The sequence below is a fragment of the Lithobates pipiens genome, unplaced genomic scaffold (genome assembly GCF_037356315.1).
Source record: "Lithobates pipiens isolate NorthernLeopardFrog02 unplaced genomic scaffold, aLitPip1_a1.2 Scaffold_13, whole genome shotgun sequence".
Lineage (NCBI taxonomy): Eukaryota > Metazoa > Chordata > Amphibia > Anura > Ranidae > Lithobates > Lithobates pipiens.
In genome coordinates this window covers 113,184,310-113,206,369 of record NW_027507718.1, presented here as the reverse complement: position 1 = coordinate 113,206,369, position 22,060 = coordinate 113,184,310, and the positions used below count along the sequence as shown (strand labels likewise).

At 39.2% G+C, this 22,060-nt stretch overlaps 1 protein-coding gene across 1 annotated transcript in view; it reads left to right on the top strand.

Annotated features, from left to right (window-relative positions):
- Window positions 1-21,615, top strand: part of LOC143974234 (transcription factor Jun-like) — a 52,089-nt gene extending 30,474 nt beyond the window's left edge. Inside the window, exon 2 of the mRNA XM_077475402.1 lies at window positions 7,922-21,615. Coding sequence (XP_077331528.1) covers window positions 8,176-9,597 — 1,422 coding nt within the window. The 5' untranslated portion in view covers window positions 7,922-8,175 and the 3' untranslated portion in view covers window positions 9,598-21,615. The remainder of the gene's footprint in view (window positions 1-7,921) is intronic.
- The last annotated feature ends 445 nt before the right edge of the window (window positions 21,616-22,060 follow it).

Below are 22,060 nucleotides of genomic sequence, written 5' to 3'. Positions count from 1 at the left end.
TCGGCCGATGCCGATTATTTAAAAAACTGCAAATATCGGCCGATATATCGGCCGGCCGATATATCGGTCGACCTCTACAACCAATTACTTGTCCCGCAGTCCAGTTATTCGTCCTCCCATTGCCTTGCTCCTCTCCCCCTCCCCTGGTATTGGATGTATAGAGCTCATGAACATATACCATTGTGTACAGTCTAGTCTAACATTTGTTATATTCATCTTAGGTTTCTTGCCATGGGTCAAACCTCCACCTTTTGCAGTTTAATTTTTGCTGGGTTTAGCAGCAATATCAGAAATTGTACATGACACCTGCAAGGCTATATGGGAGGAGCTAAGTCCGCTTGTGATGCCAGTTCCTGACATACAAATGTGATTAGAAATCACAGGTGGATTCCTGAAGAACGCACAATTCCCAGACTGCATTGGAACCTTGGATGGCAAACACATTTGAATTACAATGCCTCCTGGATCTGGTTCAAGCTATTACAACTACCAAAAATATTTTTCCTTGGTTCTGCTGGCAATCCGTGATAGCAACTATAAATTTGTTGCAGTGGATATTGGTGTGTATGGCAGTACTGCTGACTCCTGAGTGTTCAGGGCATCCAGAATGAGGAGAATACTTCTAGAGGGCAGGATGAACTTACTGGCTGACAAACCACTTGCTGGAACATCTGGACCTGATATGCCTCATGGCTGATGAGGCTTTTGCGCTCTCAAGGCACCTTTTAAGGCCATATGCAAAACATAATTTAAACAACAAAAAGCAAAAAGAGAATCTTCAACTACTGACTCAGTAGAGCAAAGAGGTACATTGAATGCACATTGGGCATACTAAGTAGCAAATGGCGTATATTCCACAGCGCCTTACAACTGAAACTGACCAATGCTGAAGGTGTTATCCAAGCATGATGTGTGCTGCACAACATAATTCGTGAGAAGGAAGACATCAGCATGGAAGAGGAAGATAAAATCCATTTGCCCTCTGTCAATCTTTGTGGACTGCACCCAAGCAACTCTGTCCTTGCTCTGCGTGACCAGTTTGCAGACCATTTTGTGTCCCCTGTTGGAAAGGTTCCATGGCAGTATGCTCATGTTTAAGCAGTGCCAACATTGCTAATGGCTGCTTATATAATCCATCATCTACTGTGTCTCAAAATTTTATATGTAGTGTATAGAGAGTATAAAAATAAAATGCAGTTTTCCATACAGTCAAATATTTTTTTATTCATGTCATAGAAAATAAGTGACCACAATATATATCTCAAAAAAAGATCACACTGACTCTATAGGCAGGAGCTCAAACATTAAGCTGTTGCAGGAGCGATTCTCACTAACTTAAAGCCCCTTTTTGTAAATTTTAGAAAAGTGATGGACTTAAGACCAAAACAAATAAAGTCCACAAAATTAAATCAGTTGAACAAAATAGTCTGAATATAGACTCCTTTGAAAAGCACACATGTATACCATTCCCACATTTCAGGAACAGAAGAGGAGTGGGGAAGCATGGTCAGAGGATAACAGATCAAGAGCCAGAGGCAGAGATGGGAGTTCAGAACAGTCTTCCAATTGGACCTACCGAAAATTACTTTTAGTATCTCACAAAATTGAGTAAACCCCTCACATTTTCAGACAAGCAGACTAAGGACATGGATTATTGCAACCGTGTCCTGTGGTCTTAGTCAAGCATACTAGAAAAAATGTCAAAAGCTGCGCCAAAAACCAAAATATACTACCTACACGATAAAAAATATAATAGTATAATAAATAAAAATATTTTTTTTTAAATCACTTTACATACAAAATAAGTGAATAAAATAACATAAATTGTAATTCATCAAATTAAAAAGAAAAAGCAAACAGTTCATAAAGAAGTCCTCTGTCACAATTCTTTCCAGGACACCACGGTGAATCCACTCAAAACAGCAAACAAGTGCCCATCACCAAGAAGTGAATATGCATACCAGATGGAAGCTTAATCAAAAGCCTTGTATACAAATCATGAATGGCAGCGTTCCCATAAACATATCCCTCGTTCAGCGATCCAAAGAACTTTTTCTAATAGTGGCTCCTCTGCTGCCACTTCCAGCAACGTCTCCTCTATACTTCCTAATTACCAAATGTCAGCCTCGAAACATTGACTTGGAGAGGATCTGAGAAAAAGAGTGGGCCAAAATCCTTTCTGAGATGTGTGCAAACTTGGTGGCCAACTACAAGAAATGTCTGACCTCTGTGATTGTCAACTTTTGCAAAAAAATAAAATGTTATGGTTTCAGCATGGGTATAATACTTATTACCCCCCCCCCCCCCTCATGCAATACACAGTGCTATTTTAAAGATCCTGGTAATAAGGCTCTTTGGGAGAATTGGAATATAGATTGGTGGATTGGGATGAACTAGCAAAGGAGTGCATCTGAGACCTGGATGCCTCATATGAACTGGAGATAGGCTGGCTAATGCCCCGTACACACGAGAGGACTTATGTCCGACAGACTTCCAAAGGAGTTCCGCCGGAGTTCCGACGGAGTTCCGACGGAGTTCTGACAGACTTTTCGGCCGAACGGACTTGGCCACACACGATCACACTAAACTCAGACGGATTCGAACGTGATGACGTACGACCTGACTCGAATAAGGAAGTTCATAGCCAGTAGCCAATAGCTGCCCTAGCGTCGGTTTTAGTCCGTCGGAGTAGCATACACACGAGCGGAGTTTTCGAAGGGGACCGGGTCCGGCGGAGTTCCTTCGGGAAAATTTGAAGCATGCTTCATTTCTAAAGTCCGTCAGACTTTGGCGAATCAAAAGTCCGTTGCAGCCCACACACGATCGGATAGTCTGACGGACTCGGTCCTTCGGACTTTGGATGTTGAAAAGTCCGCTCGTGTGTACGGGGCATAAGAGGCGCCACTTGAGGTGGGGTCAATACATTGTGGACACTGGTGGTTGGTTGATGTTGCTGATGGGGGGGGGTAATACTTGGAGGATAATGATGCTGATACATCTTCTGTGATGATAGGTTTAGTGGAGCAGGGTCCAGTGCATAACCCTAGTAGGGACGTTGTTGCTCACTTATGAGCAGCAGCATGGGGTCACCAGAAATTGCGGCCCTTACACACACAACAGTGTAATTGAATAGGGACATTTGCACCTCCACTTTTTGATGCGTGGGGACCTGTGCTAGTTGGTGGTACAGGCTCCTTAGGAAAACTGCATCCTGATTTGAGGGGCCAGCAAAAGGATTCCTTGTGTCACCCCTCCTTCATTGCCCTCATGTCTTCCATAAACTTTAACATTGCTCTGTCCATGTCTGGCCTGGATTGTCCTCCGCATTGTCTACTTCTTGCCATTGTGATGTGAACAGAATGATTCTGTTAAGGGAGAATTTTTTTTAGAACATTTATCAATTTAAACATTTTAAAATGGGGCATTTTGTATGGGATTTTTACAGGCACACGTTGTCTTTCCTGGGTGATTATTCTTGATAAACCTTGATTTGGGGATGGTTGGGATGACGCGGGTTGTTCGCCACCATGCTCTGCTGGTATCTCTTCCTCTGCCGCTTGCACTATATTCACCTCCTCTTCTGTCTCAGAAATCTTGGTGTTTGTACTGTAAAAGATATGTTGATCGATGGATTACAGGACAGCACAGTTGATTTATTACAATACATAGAGCCATGTGTGCCATTACTGTTCCAAATGAGTTTATAATTTGGTATACTTGGTCAACTAATTTAATTTTGGGGAGCAAAAAGGTATTGAGTTATTTACTTACAGTCTTAAGTCCATAACAGTTCTTAAAAACCCTAACATTTCATAGAAAGGGCTTCTTCTTTTTTGACTCGTTGCTGCACCACTTCTATTTTGTTCTGCTTCATCATTCAATTCACGCCTGAAGCGATCCCTTATGGATGTCCAACGCATCACAATTTTTTTTTCACTGCATAGGAAAAGTAGACAAAGTTAACCTGAAAAAATTAGGTATACTATTTGTAACCCGTATGTGGAATACACGTCTTGGCATGTTACTAGTGGGTGCACTACAAGTATCAGGATGCTAATAGTGACGTAAGCGTGTACTACAAGTCTCACCATGCCACCTCACCCCCATTCCCCTTAACTGCTTACCATGCATCTGACTCTGCTTCTACCTGAATGATGCCCTTGTTTTCCATTAGGCAGTGAATTTAGGGATAGGGTTAGGGACCAGCCTACAAAGGTCAGAATGCTAAGACCTCATGCACACAGGACGTTTTTTGACATTTTTACAGCTGCTGTTTTTGGCTTCAGATGTTTTTTTTTCTACAGCCAATAAACTCCCCATCACGTTATCTTCTGTGTTCAGGTACAATATAATACATTTTTAGACTTTTTTTAAAGCGGAGGTCCACCCTAAAATGGACCTCCGCTCATCGGAATCCCCCCCCCCTCCGGCGCCACAATCGGCACCTTTCAGGGGGGAGGGGGGTGCAGTTACCTGGATAATCCAGGTAACTGCACCCACTTCCGGGCTAGCTCTCTGCGGAAAGGGGCGTACGTTACGCCCCTTTCCGCAAGCGCCCACCCCCTTCAGCAAGTGCCCCGCTGCCTGCTGGGAAACACACAGCTCCCAGAGGCAGCGGGGACCGTCCGGATTGCGCGGCTCGCGCATGCGCAGTAGGGAACCGGGAAATGAAGCCGAAAGGCTCCATTTCCTGATTCCCATACCCAAGATGGCGGCGGCAGGACCCGATAGACGAGCGAGCAATCGGCTTCGGGTGCCGACATCGCGGGCGCGCTGGACAGGTAAGTGTCACTATTTAAAAGTCAGCAGCTGCAGTATTTGTAGCTGCTGGCTTTTAAAAAAAAAACAAAAAACGCGGAGTCCCGGTGGACTCCCGCTTTAAGATCCTGTGTGCATGAGGCCTAATTCACATATGGGTGTGCTACAAGTCTCACCATGCCACCCAATCCCCCATCCCCCCAAACTGCTTACCACGTATCTTAAGCCATGATAAATGAAGCATAGCGGAGACGGATGTCATTGGATGTCAGCGGATGATCATTCGCTGACATCCGCTATCCCATAGGAATACATGTATGTCAGTTTTTCATCCATTAACGGGTAAATGAAAGACGGACATATCTGTGTGAAAAAGCCCTTATTCACTTTAAGGTCAAGACAGAGGACAAGGGGGCACTCTTTAGGCCTAGAGGAAAAGAGATTTCATCTCCAAATACAGAAAGGTTTTTTCACACTAGGAGCTGTGAAAATCCAGAGGTGGTTCTGTCCAGCTCAGTAGATTGCGTTAAGAAAGGCCTGGATTCTTTCTTAAATGTACATAATATAACTGGGTACTAACATTTATAGGTAAAATTGATCCAGGGAAAATCCAATTGCCTCTCGGGGGATGATGAAGGAATTTTTTCCCTTGCTGTAGTAAATTGAATCATGCTTTGCTGGGGTTTTTCGCCTTCCTTTGGATCAACTATAGGAATAGGATTGTGTATATGGGATTGTATGATATTTTTTCTTCTTTATGGTTGAATTAGATGGACTTGTGTCCTTTTTCAGTGATGAAAGGAGAGAAAACATAAGGAAATGTGCGTAACGAAAGAGGAGGAGGAATCAAGTACCATAACAGGACCCCTCCATATCCCTAGTAGCAGTATAATAATATAATAAAATTTGTACTTTTTTTGTATTGTTTAATGCTTTTATGGTGTCAATAAAAAAAATTTGCTTTTCATATACATACTAGTCTGCCTCGTTTACTGTGCAGTTGATGCACCAAGTTTTCTTTCCTATATGGTGGACATTGGCAGACTAATTGTAGTACAAGTCGATCTCCTCGCCAGTCTAATTTTGGTACCTATGCAGACATCTGTTCTGAGCATTGTTGTATTACATAGATCAGCCCCCTGCTTCCTCTTGCGTTAAAATCTTAAGCCTGCAGCAGAAAGGTGATATCATTATCCTACATTGTACCTTTCAGCCTAGACACAATCATTGTCCTGGAGCCAAAGGACTGCACTTTAATTATACAAGTTTTTATTTTTAGTTGTACTGTCATTTTTTACTATATCAGAAATGTATTAATTTGATTCACTTCCAACTTAAAGTGATACTAAAGTCTACTTTTTTTTATTTATTTAAAAATAACAAACATATTCTCCTTACCTGCTCTGTTGCAGTGATTTTGCACAGAGCAGCCTGGATCCCTCTTCAGAGCTCCTGGCCCCTCCCTCCTGCCAAGTGCCCCTGCAGCAAGCAGCTTCCTACTGGGCACCCAAGCAGAGCCGCAACTCCATGTGTCCATTCAGACACAGTTGTGGTTCTGCCCCACCCCCTCTTTCTCCTCATTGGCTCACTGACTTTGATTGACAGCAGCAGGAGCCAATGGACCCACTGTGTGTCTTAGCCAATAAGGAGGGAAAGTCCCGGACAGCTGAGTCTCTCATGCAGCATTACTGGATCAAGATGAGGTCAGGTAAGTATTAGGGGGGCTAAGGAGGGCTATGCATAAAGCATAGAATCCATCGAGATAAAAAACCTTCTGCCTTTACAACCACTTTAACGTGCTATATAAAGAGTAACAAGCCGCTATTACAGGTTCTCTTTAAAGATTATTTTTTCTTTAGACATTAAATATAAAATATGCAAAGCAAATGCACAAAATGTAGCATCTTTCAGTTATGTCTTTTTAATAGTTATCTAAAGTAAAATACTGAGATGCATTCTTTTTCTTGGGAAATATAAAGAGAGCATTCCAAGGTGATAGCAGCAGCCTTATTTGATGCATGTATGGAATGTTTAAAGAATACCTCAAAAGATCAATGCCTTTCATCTGAGTAGTGTGATGGTATAAACTCTATACAAGTAGAAGCGGCAGTATAAATGGACACCTAGCAACGCTCATTATGTTGATAGCCCAGGGGAAGATTCTCAGTGCCTTCCTAAAACAGCACTCTGCAGTAGCAAGCCTTAGCTAGCCATCCCTTTGCCACCCGCCTTCCTATAACACCTTGCAGCAGCATGTACGGTAAGTATCCATCACATTTTTACCAGCCTAAACTGCCAACCAGTCAGCAATCACTTGCCTGTTGATGACTGAAAACTGGACTCCAATTGGATGCTCTTTACTAGCTCATATTTGGCTGCAAGTATGGCTCTAGTTGGGACCACATTCATTACTGTATTTGGTATCACATAGTGGATTAGTGCATTTAGAAAACAGACATACATTGGAAGAAAAGGGGTAAACAAGCTGCTTTTGTAATTGTTTTGTGGTTATGTGCACCCTTCCCTTTTTTGCTAGTTTCAAATAGATCACAGTGGCTGCCATTGTTTCTTTTTCAGATTGGAGGCAGACACACACTGAAAGTATTTGACTGCCATGCAAAGTCTATGTCTTGGCTTCTGGTGTTTTGCTGTACCTTAAAAGGTGGAAATGGCTACCTGCAGCCTGCTCTCTGTTTGAGCTTGCTATATATGTCCCACAGCTGGGAACTCAGTTTAGCGTTACGGACCACACACTTATCAGAGGTGTCTTGACACAGCATTGTGGCTTCTGCATGTATTTGCAAATATACGCAACAAAAACTTTTTTAACGTGAGTGGTTAAACTGTTTAGTTGGGTTTTTGCTGGCTAGTTTAAAAGTGTGCCAGAAACCTTTTGTGGTGTTGTGTTTTACACTTGAGCACACACACATCCAATTTCGTATGTACAGAAGTTATGCACAATTTTACAATGTTGTCATCTGCCTTTATGCTATTATAAATATATAATATTAGTAGCTAAGAAGCTGTCAGATTCTATTCAATTCTAAACTGTTGTCTTCCTGGGAGCATCTACATGTTACCATGTTAATAACATTCTGCTTTGTGTTGACACATTATTCTTATATACACTGCATATAATACAGTCTATATTTCTCTTTCATAGGTTGTTCCAGATAGTCAAAGGATCAGCTTCTGGAGTCACTCATTTGTATGCCATTGCCAACGTTATTCATTACGGAGTATCTTGTTTTGCAAGGTTTCCTCTGTTGCAGTTGCAACCCACCATTTCCTTATCTTTGAACAGCTACTGGATTGTAAATGGATATTGAGTCAGGAAAGTAAAAAAATAATAAAGTATTGTTGCAAAATATAATTTCTATATTGCTAAAAGCCTCCTGCCTATAAGGAGGTAAAAGAATGATGATGACCAGCACTACCACCGACCATGTAAAAATGGAGCCCCCATTTTATCATGAGGATACTCTAAATTTGCAAGATTTTGCCCAGATTTCAGGATACAGTGGAAGTTCTCCTGGGGAGCCCCCAACAAATCACCAAACTAGTGGACCAGAAACTGCTGTCCCCTATACTCCAGAACATAAATTGATGAGTGCTAACATAATAATTCAAGCTACTCACCTAAAAAAGAAAGGCCTGGGTGTTGTTGCAACAGCTTCAGTTCCCCCACCTGTCATCCCTGATGGTTTCTCTGAGGTGATAACTCGAGGCACTGATGCACTGAAATTAATGCAAACTGGGAGCGGTAGACTGTCCGATTCTGCCGGGGGCAGTCGTGAAGTTGTGGTTGGGAATAACCTCAGTCCAGTACCAGCTTCTGAAGGTGGTGCCATAGTGTTGGCAGCTGGCAACAGTACAGCTAACAATAACACCGGTAACACTGGAACCGATGTGTCTCTACTTCCCTCAGCTTCTTCGGCTGCATTGAGTTTACTTAAACTTTCTCCACCAGAACTAGAGCACCTTTTAATTCAAGCTGCCGGCTCTGGCCTAACAGCTACATTTAGCAACAATCCCAGTCTTGCTCCTAATGCCCTTTCACAGCAGGGTACAAATGTGCCAGCTACCGCAGTTTCACATCCCTTTCTGTACCGCAACCAACAAATGATCACGCAAGAGCAAGAGGGCTTTGCAGATGGCTTTGTTAAAGCATTAGCAGACCTACACAAACAAAATCAGCTCCTGGGAGCACCAATTTCTCCATCTGCTCTTGCCACATGTTCCCCACCTTACCCATCTCGCTCATTACACCCAGCTGGAGAGGTGCCAGTCTACACCAATCTTAGCAACTTCAACCCTACAGCAGCTGCCACGCAGCTTAGTCCTCCACTCCCACAGCCACCTCCTCCTGCATCCTATACTGGTAGTTCTGCCAGTGCCACACCCACAGTACAACTTCACTTTCCTGGACTCAATCGCTTACATACAGTAAGAGGTCCTCTGGATGAACCACAAACAGTACCTGATGTATCACAGTCTGGGGCTTCTGCAGCTGGCGGCGGTGATGCAAACACACCGCCTTCACTTTCACCAATCGACCTAGAGACTCAAGAGAGGATCAAAGCAGAAAGGAAAAGGTTGAGAAACCGAATTGCTGCCTCTAAGTGCCGGAAGAGGAAACTAGAACGTATTGCACGTCTTGAAGAGAAAGTTAAAATGCTAAAGTCTCAGAACTCTGACTTAGCCTCTACTGCCAGTCTCCTGAGAGAGCAAGTGTCTCAGCTCAAGCATAAAGTCATGAGCCATGTCACTAATGGCTGCCAGATAGCTGTGGCCAAGGCTTCACCTGGTTCAAAAGCTGATGACAGCTCAAGCTGCTGAAAAAGTTGAGGAGAAATTAAAAAAAAAAAAATATTCTACCAATGCCAGAGATATACTCAAGCAGTAACAGCGGAGCTAGTCTTGTGAAGAGTGGGTTACAGAATTTCCTTAATCTGGATAACTTGCCTTGTTCTATTTTTGTTTCTTTTCCCAAGGCAGGATGATTGAGATGAAAAATGTGGTCACTAGCAAGTGAAGTCATTTTGATGGAATACTAGAATTGCACACAGCAGATGCATATGCCTTACGACAAGGCTTTATGTTGATTTATCCTCTGGTCTGCAACCTCAAGGGCCACTAAAGAGTTGTCACCAAGTTTACTGTGTACTGAATGATTTTATTTTTCTTCTAGCATGGAATTTTATGAAAAAAGGAGACCTACAATCTGTTGCAAGGGTATGTTTGCGATAAGCAGCAAAATAATCAAAGGATTACAATCATTTTTCAATAATAGAGTGACATTAAACCTGTAAGAATGAGCTTAGACAACCCCTCCCTTCCACCCAGACTTTAACCTGCTGGACCTGTTTGGATGTGTTTCTTTACAAACAGAGCAACTCTGAACTCTATACAAGAATAAAAAGGGATATAAATAAGGTTTATTAGGGCGATCAATAAGCCATTTCTTGTTTGGTTTTTGAAAAACAATATCAAGTCCACTTCTTTGAAGCCTGGGTTTGACTGGAAATGTGGAATGTAAATGGAGTTATTGCTTATGCAAACTTAATTTTATTGTGCAGTGCCACAACGTTTTTGTTAGGTTCAAATCAGCTATAAGGTATTTTGAAAAAGCAGCGTACATTACCAGAGAAATTCACTTTTAAGAACTGCCTGGTTTTGTAGTGCAGTGAAGTTTTATGATTATGTTTTAATTTTCTTTTAAAGCATTCATTTGAAAATGGTTAACATGCACTCTAAACTTTTGGTTGCACAAATGTAAAACAGCCATACCAATATTCTGCAAAATCCTCACATCTGTGAGTCTATAACAAAGATATGGTATATAGGTCATTGGCAAATCATAATTTGACTCATGACAATGGTAACATTAAACCCCATTTCAGGCAAATGTATATCATACCTTCACTAATACCAGCAGATATGAGTAATAAAAAGTTTGGCAAAAAGTAACACAGTGACATGCTATGAAATAAAAAAAATGGACTGGGTGTATGTAATTATGATTTAAATGCATGTCTGGATGGTTAAATAGAGATAAGTGCTAATGCACTTACATGTTGTTATACAACAAAGAGAAACCAGATATTTTTTTCCAAGCATAATAATGAATGCTTTTCAGAAATGAATTTGAAAGTTATTGGGATAATAGATAGCGCTTAGACTGAAACCTATATTTTATTTATTGCTATCAGTCCTAAGCAAGACACTGAGTATTTTTTTGGTCTTAAGCTTTCTGGATATTGCACTAAATGTATTTTGTATACTTAAGTGATGTGTATTACTTGCCAATCAATTTATTTAATGTTTATTTAATTTAGAAAACAGGGGACCATATTGTTATTTTTCTGTCTGTGAGTAAAATGTGGGTTTAAGCACATGAGTTTGAGATCAAAATTCTATTTTAAAGTACTGAAAGAACGTTTGTAATATAAATGTTTACTTCTAAAATGTATGCAGACAGATTCTAGTATTTGTGCAAGTGCACATAACACAAACCTATGCTTTAATCCAGAGTGCATAGATCAGTTAATTAAAACAGGGAATTTTAAAACGTGGGTCAGGCCAAAGAACATCCATTGCAACACCATTCCATTTCATTGAGCATTGTAGAAATTCTAGATTCGTGTAGTTTTATATGGTATATTTTCTCATATTTTAATTAATTTATAGATAGCAGTATTTAAAACACATGAGTATAATTACTACCCAGAAAATGTTAGGTTCCCCTGACCTACACCTATTCCAATTTTATCTGGAATAGTTTTAAACACTCTGAAATGGGATACGTTTTCATGCTATATATTTATTTTCTAAATATAAATGTCATTGTATTTTTGCTAGAATGGAAATGTGTATGTATATAAAAAGCTATGTGGACATTGCACATTGTATTCAATTTGCAATTGAGACGTAAATGCCCATAGAATGAGAGGGAATAACTTGAGTATTAAGAAAAATAGCTTTGAGTTCCCTTAGCTTATTCCAACTGCCTTTTGAGTTATTTTCCTTTTATGCTGTGGGCATTGAAATTCTATTTATTTATTGAAACTTCGACTTTTTTGGGTTTAAGTCGAGACATCTATTTTTGTAATAAATTTGTTTTAATAGGCTAACTTTATAAGAGAGGAACAAGTGGTACCTCTTTTTGCCTCTGGTACCTCTTTTGTAATGTGTACATTCCAGTTTGCTGTGCAGTACTGTATGTCCTTTAGATTACAAAGCAGTACTTTAAAAAAAAGGTGAAAGGTTAAGGGCTCACAACTCTTTTTGATCACACTTTGTTTTATTGTAGGCATTTGGGGGAAAATAAAATGTGTATTTATTGCAGAAGATGTGATGACATTTCTTGCAGTCATCATTTGAAATTGAAATTGCCAACATTAGTTCCCTTCTTTGGGAGATTTCTTGTTGTGAGCTAGGATATTGTGTAATTGTGATATCTGTACTATGCTACACAAACAAAGGGAAGTTAGACATGTTTTGTGTTCTTTCATGATACATAGGTTCTTTTTCGCACAATGGTGTTATGAAAGAAACGTTTTTGTATTCAATGTTGTGTATGTGTGTGCGTGTGTTTTTTAATGGAAATATACAGTGGCTTGTGATGCTTTCTATACTCCTCCCTGGCTCACTCTATGTTTACCTATGGTGTAATTTTGTTATCTCTTAAATTTGGTGAGTAAAATCAATGTGTTAATGTAGTAGATGTTAAGAACTATTTTGCCACTTGTGTTGTGCTTGAGATCACTCTTTGAGCTTGTACACCTCTTACCACGCTTTTTAGTAGTAACACACTTTAAAGAGCAGTAGTATTTTGATAGCTTTACAAGTTGCTGTTTCACTCCTAATTATATTCTCTATTGTAATAGTAGTAGTAGTGGATCTTGGAGGATCATATACAAGCGTTTGTGTGATTTGTATGAGACAAAGTGATCAGTCATACTGTCAGGGCAGTGCAATCATCTGTTGATAATTAAGGGAATTTAGCCATTGAATGTCTGTCTCGTAGCCTTTTTAAGAGAACCATAAAAAAAAAAATGAAAGTTATGTTTCTGTTGTGTGTACCTTGTCTGACAGCTGCTGAGTAGACTCATGGGGTCAGTGCTACATTTCTGCATATTTTTCCTAGGCAATGATAATGGCATTGCTTATGCAGATCTCTGTTTATGGGAATCCCAAGCCAAATTATTATCCCTCTTCAGATATCCTCTTTAATGAGAACTCCACCAAAGTTTTTGAAGTGGGCACTCATGTGAGACACCAAAAAAATGATTTTCCTGTTCCTCTAGTCACAATTGATATGTCAGTTACCAAGCACTTCAGCTTTCAGCATTCTGTGCCTATAGAGAATGAGCAGCTTTTAAGCTGGCCATAAACAGTTAGTTTCTCTTTGTTCAGCAAGCAGGCTGAAGGAAAAAAACTAGCAGTTTCCTCCATCCACACAAATGAGGTTGAAGAAGGAATCTCTACCTGCCGAGACACTGTATTCTGATAGTGTGAACTGCCACTGTCGGAATACAATGATAAGTGGCTGTAGCTGCTGATTGAGAAGTTTCCCAGGATAACTCTTCAAAAGAAGCCGATCAAAACATTTTCTTCTGTCAAGCAGGGATTGCCACACACAAAAATTCAGCCGGTCCTTGTTGAGCTGTTCGAATGTTGATCAGTGTTTAGCCAGCTTTAATATGTTTGCCTCAGATTTGTCATTGGTGAGATTTCGTTTTCCACTAGCTTTAGGATATGTGAAAAAGTTGCAGCTTTTTAACAGATGTCAATACCTACTAAAGGAAAATGAACTAAAACATTACAGTTTAGATAAATGGCTAGTCTATTAGAAGCAGAAAAATGTTTTGAATGGTTGCCAGAGCATTGAATGTACAGTTGGCTGCGTATATCTCTTAGGGACTCTCATGTTGGGGAAAGGGGGGAGGAGGCAGGAAACATTGGAGCTCAAAGCTATATAGGAGATCTATGGGACAAAGGCAGAGACATTTTCCCAGTTTCTATGGCTACCTTGGGTATTGCAAAGAAAAAAAAAAACATAGGCTGCAGAAGAAATTTGAATTCAGACAAGATTTTGCACTCTTAAGCCACCAATTTCAAATTTTTAGACTACTCCTGCTCGACAAAAGTCAATCTAAAGCCCCATACACACTATCAGATTTTCTGCTGATTGGTTCCTTCAGATTTTCCAAAACCATATAATATGAGGTCCAACCTTAGGAGTTTCAATTTAGCCCTTGCACTACATGCATGGTTTTGGTAAATCTGAAGACAAAAATCATCAGAAAATCTTATAGTATGTATGGGGCTTTAGGATCAATTTTTGTCAAATGGGATGTTGGAAATTTTAATTTGATCCGCAGCTGCAGCCACTTGGAGGAGTCCTCACTGTTAGAAAACAATAGTACAGCAGAAAGGATTCCTTCATCTGATTTGCTTGTGTTGATGGGGGGGAATCTGTTTTGTTTTTTGTTTTTTTGGGGGGTTTCTTTGCTCAGTCCTGTGACTGAAAAAAACAACCCATTGATGGCCAGCTCTAGGACCATAGTCAGACTCCTTCTCTGGGTAGCAGGTGCCTAGATACATTTATGGCCTCTTTGCAGAATGCCCCAGTTGCCTAAAACCTAAAAGTTCTCTCTTAAGCCCCATACACACTATAAGATTTTCTGCTGATTTTTGTCTTCAGATTTACCAAAAAACATGTAGTGCAAGGGCCTGCCTGATTGCATACACATTGAAACTCCTAAAGTTTGACCTCATATTATATGGTTATGGTAAATCTGAAGGAAAAAATCTGCAGAAAATCAGATTGTGTGTATGAGGCTTTAGAAAACTGCACTGGTGTATGGTTGTAGAGCTCTCTTGCCACTTTCAAATACCTGTGCCTATAAGCCATTGATGCTACCTGTCACATTCCTGGCAGATAGGCACGGGAGATGTGATGGGATATGGCTGCTAATTGCTTTTTAAAGCACCCAGGCTACTGGGTCACTTTAGTAAGAAGATAAAAAAAAAAACATGTACAGGCACACAAAGATACCTACTATCCAAAGAAGAGCTGGGTTAGGTTACTTTTTCCTTCTTTGTTTAAAAGCAAGGTTCTAAAATTTATAATGAAATCCTATTAACAGGACAAATTTTGTAGGTTTACTTTCAGGGACTCAGACAACTTGACCACTGATCCACATAATCTTTAGATTTGTCTGTGTTCTTGCAGAGAGAATTGCAGAACATGCAGAGAAAGAGGCATGTTATGTCCTGTACACAAGATCGGACTTTCCGACAACAAAATCGTGGAATTTTGTTCGAAGGTTGTTGGCTCCAACTTGTCTTGCATACACACAGCCACACAAATTTTGGGCAACAATTATGAATGTGGGAGCGTGGTGACGTACAAGACGTACGACGAGCCGAGAAAAGGGAAGTTCAATAACCAGTGCGTCTCCTTCTGCTTGATTCCATGCATGCGTGAACTTTTGTGCGTCGGACTTGTGTACACATGATCGGAAATTCCGACAACAAAGTTTTGTTGGCAGAAAATTTGAGAACCTGCTAGCAAACATTTGTTGGAGGAAAGTCCGACAACAAATGTTCGATGGAGCATACACACGGTCGGACTTTCAGTCCACAATCTCACATCCAACATTTGTTGTTAGAAAACCCGATCGTGTGTACGGGGCATTAGAGCCTTATTTGCAAGTGAATTAAGGATAACTAAACCCAAAAACAAGAATGTAATATACTGAAGCTTAGCAGTCATAAATGTGGTGTCTCAAACCAGGATAGAAGTTCTAAATCATTTCTCGGTAGATAAAAGGTAATGTAGAACAGGTCAAAAAGCATCTATTTTAAAAATGACATTAGGCTAGTACATATTGAGCTCATATTTAACATAGGTAGTGTTAATTCTATTTGCATAATTTAAAAAGTTTATTTTCTATAAACGGGCTTATAGATGTCACAATGTATTTACAATGATTTTTGCCTGAATAAAAACTGCCACCTGCACCACAAAAATTTAAGCTATGGTGGTTGAGGCAAACTGTAATGCCCCTGAATTGAGCGCCCATTCACACCAGCACATTTTAAAGATGCATATTTTATAATATACATTTTTGCACATTTTTTTCAGGTGACTTTCAGGCTCAGTTCAAATTGGTGCTATGCAGGAAACCCTGCGAATCCACTGCGAGTTCCCGCATCGCACCTGACTCGCAGGCAATTCACACTGCCTTATGCCGCATACACACGACCGGACTTTTCGACTGACTTGGTCTGGCAGACAATCCGACGAACTTTGCAGCTGAGGTCCGCCGGACTTTCAAACGAACGGACTTGGCCACAGGCAATCACTCCAAAAGTCTGGCGGATTCGAACGTGATGACGTAGAATAAGGAAGTTCATAGCCAGTTGCCAATAGCTGCCCTAGCATCGGTTTTAGTCCGTTGGACTAGTACACAGACAAACAGAAAAAGTCCGCCGGTGCCCACACACGAATTGTCTGTCGGATTCAGTCCGCCGGACCAAGTCCATCAAAAAGTCCGGTCATGTGTACGCAGCATTATGCAAACTGCTGGGATTGTCAATACAAAGATAATGGCACCCCCAGATCGGTTCTCTTATCGCAGTACGAACTGTCATTTCGGACAGGAATTGGATCGTATGGGTGTGAACACCCATGCAATACGATTCTAGTGTGGACCAAAAAAAATGGTCCTGCACGACTTTGGTCTGAATGTAATGCAAATTCAGCCATACAATCTGTAAGGTTGAATTTGCATCACACAGACATTGCATCGCAGCGGTGCGAATCACATGTGATGTCAGACAACGCACCAATGTGAATCGAGCCTCAATTAATTTAGATTTCGATTTTTTTCCTGGGAAAATCGAATGATGAAACATCTACCTGTTTTGGATCACATACCATGCTGAAGAGACCTGCCACTACCGTCTCTACCAATCAGCCAATGAGTGAATGTTGTGTATTGAAAAATATTTGTTCCTTTTTTGGAACAATCCATCACCACTTGCACTGAGATTTTAGAACAAGCTAAACAAAAATCTGTGTAACAATAGGCACTTTTGACTTAGATTTGCACATATCACCTTCCATGTACCCCTTATATGCCATGTTTACAGGGGTTTTGCACCCCAAGCTTTTACTTTTTTCATATTTATGCTAAAGTACATAAAATCACACGATATGTGTTTACAGTGGGAGGGTTTGATGTGCTTTTGACAATTAATAGGTTTGAGAACAGCCCTAGAAGAAAGCATTTAATTATCGTAATTGAAATTAACATCCTGAAACAATCTTGTCAGTTGTATTTCCAAAACAGTCTTTTCTTGTTGCCGCCAAGGGTACGGTTATAACTTTCCCAAACAATTGGACTGCTGTAGGGCCCAGAAGGTAATAGCTTTTATCTACGGTTGCATTATCCTAATATATATGACAAAGGCTTTTATGAATCTCTACAATTGCTGTATCAAGAAAGGAATTGCCTTCAATATATTGATTAGAAGCAGGGGATTCCTTAATGGTTTTGCCAAAGGAGCCAATCACACACAGCTTACAACCTTTGTGAGGACAGTCTACTGATCCACACATATGTTTGCGATAAATCAAAATAGTTTATTTTATTCATATGGTATGAGAGTTGATATTTGATATTGATTGCTACTCGGTATGATATTGGATTAAAGATGTATGCATTCACCATCTTTTTTTTTTTTTTTTTGTAGTCTGTGAGGAAACCAACAAAATTAAATGTATTGCTTTATTACACGGTCTCTAGCACTAGCATCTTTACCGTGTCTAAAGAAAATTACATTTTTTGATAAGAAGTCATGAGACAATTTTTGTCACAGCAGTAAGTACCATTTTGGTAGTCTCTAGGTACCATACTGTACATAAGTCCTGAACATATCATCAGAAAATATTTGACAGGTTTTTTTTTCAACCAATATGGATAGTGCTTATAAATTATTTCCACATAAATAAGTAAATAAGTATGTGAGTCATGGCTTATCTCTATTTAAAGCAGCCCAATGCAAACAGTGCAAGTGAAGATTGAATGGTATAGCATTTAGAGTAAGCATCCAGCACTTGTTCTTCTGCTTAAGTCCACATTGTCTTGTAGTCCACATCACTGTGTGACTGTGAGGTGGCCAAGAACAAGTTAACACTGACCAGCATTTCCAATTCTTAGACCCAACTATGGATGATACTTTTAGTGTCATCCATCAATTGGAAACAGGAGTGGATAGAATAAAACTCTGGAAGAACAGTGTGTGTCTAGACCTTGTCACCTGAATGGCACTGCTTTGGTGCCATGAGGAATCGTAATTTAAAGATACATTTTCTTCTTACTGGTTGCTTTGTCACATTAAATTGCAGTGATTGATCCCTGTTAGATAGCCGCGTTTCCAATTTTAAGTATAGGTCCAATTTAATCAATAGAAATCAATGGCAATGACCCCACAATTGTATGGCCTGCCATACCAAATTGATGTTGGTTGGTAAAAATGTGTTGTGCTTGTTCTTTGTCTCTGTTTGCCAGATTGCAACGTGATTGCATTTGAATTCAGTTCGTAAAAGGATTTGTTCCTATAGAGATAACTTTTTATGGTTCTTGATGTACCAGAGCCATGAGAGGACATTTTTCATTGCACATTTCCAAGGTATAATGCCATATCATAGTGGGAAAGAAAAGACATGAATGGTTAGCAGCTAGATATTCAAAATCCAACATTAAGATTCAAATGCTAGTTGACATAAGCAAACTAATCCACTTACCACCCTCAGAGATACCACTTTTAATGCTGAAAGGGGTTATGGGTTGATATTTCCTGCTTTATTGACCGAATTGCAGTAAAAGTTATCTGATTTCCCTATTAGGGAAGTGATGTCCTACAATTTATGTGCCATTGTGCTGTGCCAGGTGTGAACTAGTAAGTGGCCCTTTCAATCAATTTAAACAGTACATCGAGTCAATCAATTAGCTAAAAAAAAGTGAATTGCTGATTTTAACACAACTGAAAATATACCGCTGGATTCACTGTGAGTTTTGAAGCACATAAATTGATTCACTCATCCCTGCGGTTTTGTTTAATGTTGTAATTTAATTTTTCCAGACCCTTACAAGTAACATTTTTTTATGTTCACATCCAATTTAAGAAAAAAAAAACATAATCTGGTTAAAGGAACACAGTTTTCACAGCTGGAGTAGAAATATACAATTCCAGGAAGAAATTAGGTCACAAATTCTCTAAGCATTACCCGCATCTGAGTACTGGATTCTTGGCAGTCAAGTAAAAGAGTTTAGATATTTTGAGTATGGACATTTACCCATATCCATAAATCTGTCAGGGATCATAAACAATGAGTGTATACTGTATAGCATGTCGATCCCTATATTGTTCTCAGAATGTCAGCTTACCTGGACCATAACAGCTGGAGGAAGCCAGCTGAAAGAACAGCACAAAATCTATTAAAAAAAAGGATGTTAGGCAGCTGTACCAGTTCCCCATTCCCCCAGACTCAGAGAGGATTTGGAGCAATACTTTTAGAAATTAAAACATAGATTAGCTTTTTTTTTCGTAATTCAAAGAGTCAATACCCAACGTTTACAACAAAAGTGTATTTTTTTCCAGTGTAATTTGGATTCAACTGTTTACAATATGATGCTGTTTGGAGGAATTCTCTTACATCAATGGTTAAGCAACACTTAGTATGTAACATATTTGGATGATATATATTATGTTCCTGTTAAACTAATAGCAGTTTAATGCTACGCAGATGTAGAATCTCTTGTCTGGAAACACATTTTGAGAGAATTCTGAGATACAGAAAAAAGATAAATATAACGTATTGGCGCTGTCAGACACAAACTTTGATGATAGGAATTGCTATGATCAAGCCTATGTTAGATGGGTGGTATGCATGTTACATTTGATAAATGGGGGCTGAAGTGAATCAGCAAAATTCTGGCACATTGAGCTCTATTGTCCTGGCTTGTAAAAATAGGTATTTTTCCCTTCTCATATAAAGTGGTCACAGATTGTATTTGCAATACAAATTACAGCAACAATATATATTTTTTTGGGCATGCAGTATTTCAGATTACTCCTCCCATGTCAGATCATATTTTAGCAAAGTTACAGTGAATAAAATTTAACTCAGATGTATGGTGGAAACATTTGTCAAAGGGGTGCCATTTACCAACATTATGAAATATGAGAACAAGCCTATACAATCCAATCAATTTCTATTCAATCTCACAGACCCCTATATTACATAGTTGTTAGCAGATCTAAAGAAGATTATACAATCAGATTGCATAGTGCAGGGCCAACTATAAACCAAATTGTGTGTTTTTCTTTTTTTCTTTGCTGTCTGTGGGAATATTTTCCTTCACATCCGGTTCCAGATATTCAACAAGAAGTTAAGAGGAATTCTCCACAAATTAGGGAAATTCCAGCTTAAACAATCTTCCCCAAAACAGTTGTACCCTTACCTTTTGTTATGGAGACAACTCTAAAATTTTGGATTTCCACTCACTTTGTTTCTCTGTGATATCCCAGCACAGATAGAGGGGAGAATCTCCTCAGTGGGACCCCAGACAGCAATAAAAACCGGATATAGCAACTAACCCTTCCTCATTCTATCTAAAACAAACAAACAAAAAGATCAGTTTGTCTAGAGGTACTCTTTAAAGAGCAGCAGATGGGGGGATATAGCTGCAGTTGAGTAGAAAACATGGGTCTGCATTAAGACATGCATATTTACAACAATGCTGGTAGGACCAGGGTCAGTTTTGTGAATAATGAAAACCTTAACTTATTTAGAAAACCTTTTGTTTCCATTAATTCCAGACAAAAGATCCTAAACACATATTTGGACTTTTGTGGTTGATTTACTAAAGGCTTATGAGCTGTTCAATTTGGAAGGAAGTCTTCACTTTGCAACGGAATTTTTCCTTAGCCTAGTGAATGTGGTCAAAATTCACTTTGCAAAGAATACACATTAACGTGCAAGGATGTGCTTGCACATGATTGAATGATGGAAGTCACCAAAGCTTCACCTCATTCACTAAGCTAAGGGAAAATTCCCATACAAAGTGAACAGCCTGTTTGCCTTTAGTAAATCAAAACCTTTGTTTTTGCATTCCAAATTTAAAGCATAGTTTATGGTATATTTGTGTTTTTAGAGTTATGAATTTGTATTATAGTTTTAACAGTGGTAAGCTGTAAAATACGTCAGCATTCTAATAATGGCTTTGTGATGTTTCAGAGAAATCTTAGTTCTTGATGCTCTTACACATTAGATGGTTATTATCAAAGTTGGATATTTATTTGGGGGAAAAGTTGAGAATTGGTTGGAAATTCCAGGCAATTGCTTTTTTGTAGTGCAAGCAGATACACAACTTTGCATCCTATTTGGATATTTGTAAACGTATAAACAATATTTTGATGGTTAGCCAACTTTTGATGATCACCCTCCTCCAGTGTATATATGATGACCTTTAAGGATTTGTGATCTATCTCTCTGGCACCATAAAAAAATAGACTGTAAGCTACTGTGAGCAGGGAACCGTGCCTAAACAATTCTATATACAGCAAAAAATGCACACAACATACAAAAATATATAGTTTTTATGAAATATGTTTACCATTTGATTACATATTATAACTTTGAACAAATATGGAGAATTACAGCATTTGCTTTTCAAGATTGTTAACCCATCTCAGCAGCTGTTTAGTTGACTTCAAACTGTGGGGTGTGGTTATTGCTGTCTGTGCTGAAGTGAAAATAAATATGTCACCACTCTTGCCTTTTTCTACTCATTCCATTGAGCATTCCATTTTCTATATGTCCTTATGTTGAGCATTGACATTGTCTTAAAAGGTAACAACACTTTGTATAGATTAAAACCAACATATTTTATTTACAAACAGTATAAATTCTTGTAGACAAACAGTTCATGCCTACATGTTTCACAGGATTACTGCATCTTCAGAAGTATTTGAAGAAGAAGCTGTAATCCTGCGAAACATGTAGCGAAGAACTGGCTAATTATTGTCACGATTACATCATCTGATTGAGGGCAATATAAGTCTCATTATCATATATCAGTTCAGCTCTGAGAGAGTCATAAATAGGATTTTTATTTTTTTTAGGCATGAATCTACAATACAATCTACAATAAAATATGTTATACTGTTTGTATAGATTAAAACCAATGTATTTTATTTACAAAGTGTTGCTATGTCTATG